Genomic DNA, 2417 nt, shown 5'->3' on the forward strand with positions numbered 1-2417 from the left:
TCATCCTCCTCTGTTGACAGACGCCGCCGCTTGCGGCTCCCGGCAGCCATTTTCAATTGCCTGTACTCACGCAGCTGTGACTGAAGATCTTCAGCCTCCTCACTGGGTTGGCTGTTTTGTGACAGCTGAGGACTGGGGGGAGGGAAGGCAGAGTCATCTTCTTCCTCATCCCCACTGGCATTGGCCTGGCTACTGTTTGCCTGCACACCTAATGGGAGGATCAAAAGGGCGTGGGCATGGCAGTGCAGAATGAGCTTAGGGATGTAGTGAGCCTACCTGGTGTTTGTGGGGCTGTCCAGGCATCAAGCAGATGGGCATACTTCTTGAGCTGGCTTCGTGGTCGCCACTCAGCATCATCCTCGGTTTGGCCAGCACTGCACAATGGGTCATTGTCAGAGAAGGGTATCAACCATAAATTAGAAGCAAGAATGTACAAGTAGGTCTGCCACTGCAAACCACGAGGGCCAGTACGACGGGCCATGACCACCAGTCCTGGCTGTGGCTTCTTCTGGCGAGGGGCTTGCTTGGTGGCATTACGTTCCTGTTGCTCCACAGCCCTCTTCTCGAACTCAGCCATTGCCTGAGGTGTTCCACCACGGGCACGGGCCTTGAGAGCCACTCCAGAGGCCCAATAGTTCTGGGAAAGGTGGTCTGGTCAATCAGCCCAATAGAGCTCATGAAAGAGGGGGATGGGCAAGGCACCGTCATCATTTCTCTCATGGCAGTGCCAGAAACAGGGGCAGTCACCTGTTGCAGCTTGAGGATGTGCATACGAGCACCAAGGGAGCTGACCCCAAGGTCATGGAGATTTTCTGTAGTCAGTGTCTGAAACACCTCGCCGTCGATGTCGTTGTCAGTGATCCAGTCAAGGGGCGGGAGCACAATCTTCTTGGCTGTGAGGTGGGATGTTATGGCCTCAAGCACCTCAGCAGGAGTGGCAGTTCGAGGTAGCTGTATATGATAGGTGAGGCATGATGAGGAGAAAAATATAAAAAGGGGTGCTCATGTACCAGGTTGTGCTGGGTGGCAGGGGCTGCAGTGTTGGTCTGGGATTCATCCCATTGGGGCCGCCGGCTGGTCTGTGGTTCTGCTGGCTGTTGTTCCACAGGTGGTCTATCCAAATCCTATTTTGAGGGATGTGTGAGAAAGCAAGCAAAGTAGCCAAGCTGATCTGTGTCATACCTCAGCATAGTCTCCAACAAGGGGGGGGAACTCCTGTCCTTCATCATCCACAAAGGGCTTGCCTTCTTCCCCTGACTCCTGAAGCAGCCGCTCACGTTCCTCCTCGCGCTGCCTGAAGGTCTACCACAAAATCAATGAACCAAAGCAGAGGATGAAGGGCAGAGGGGTTTTTGTTATCCCTACCTGGTAGGATAAGATGTTGTTGCGGAGAGTGGTGGCTGTTATGGTCAGGCCCCACCGTGCGCTGAGCCGTTGGGCAAGAACCACCCAAAAGCGGGTGGGATAGGCAGCTTGGAATTTGGGCACTTGTGATAGGATCCACCGCTTCTGGGACTCGGTGAGGAACACACGTTGTGACTGCATGGTGGTTGGTGTAACAATGCCCTGCCAGCTGCTGAGTGCTGAGGAGCATGTAACAGGCAATAAAGAGCCATGTGGATGCAGTGAAGTTTGCACCATGCACCCACACACCCTGGTGCGGGTGGCAAAAGGTTGCCCAAATCTCAAGGGTCTCAACACTTCACACACTGCCATACAGCCCAACTGGTGAGTCCCTGACGAAATATCTGTGGGCCTTATTACTGCATTTTTTTCCTGGAAAGTGGGGTTGGTGGCACAACACAAATAGCCTGTATATTTTTTCATGAAATTGAAGGCCTTTATTGTGCTGTGTGGTGTGGCCATGGACCCACCAGTGGATAACGGATGTTTTTCCGTAGGTGTGCTGCACTCATATGTGCGGTCACAGCCACTGCAGCCTCCAACACGTGAATGCCACCACGGTAGACACCACGGAACATGTTGTGGTTTACAAGAACAGCATTCACGTGCTCCACTCTGGCTCGGTAGAAGGAGATGATGGTATTGGCCAGCATTTCATCCTCTGAGAGCACCCGATCCTTCCGCCAAGGAGTGAGCATGTTTCTGCAGGTGCTATAGTGGCCATCTGGCCACCGCACACGTTGACACGCACACCTTGATGAGATTACACCTAGGACAATGCCAAGACAGGGCGTACCTCCTAACCACCACTCCCACTCTTCACGAGGGTGGTCGTGGGCAGTTGCCTCCCATATATGGGCATCATACAAGGGCAGATGAGGGCCAGTACAGAATAGTATCTGTCCCAGGAAAGACACTCCTAGCTGCACCTTGTAGACTGTTGTGCCATACTTGTTGGTGAAGAGGGCTCGTCGTAGCTCCCTATGTTCAGGCTTCTCCACTTCAATAGGAAA

General features: G+C 53.4%; 1 protein-coding gene across 1 annotated transcript; it reads right to left on the reverse strand.

Moving 5' to 3' along the window:
- Positions 1-189: 189 nt before the first annotated feature.
- On the reverse strand, positions 190-1229 carry ACA1_256020 (uncharacterized protein; the record flags this gene model as incomplete). The annotated part of the gene is made up of 6 exons (XM_004367660.1): positions 190-200; positions 277-374; positions 435-637; positions 703-951; positions 1011-1087; positions 1214-1229. The coding sequence occupies 6 exons, from the start codon at positions 1227-1229 to the stop codon at positions 190-192; spliced, it is 654 nt and encodes a 217-aa protein (XP_004367717.1).
- Positions 1230-2417: the final 1188 nt, after the last annotated feature.

This window comes from Acanthamoeba castellanii, assembly GCF_000313135.1.
Source record: "Acanthamoeba castellanii str. Neff unplaced genomic scaffold scf7180000084768, whole genome shotgun sequence".
Classification (NCBI taxonomy): domain Eukaryota; phylum Discosea; order Longamoebia; family Acanthamoebidae; genus Acanthamoeba; species Acanthamoeba castellanii.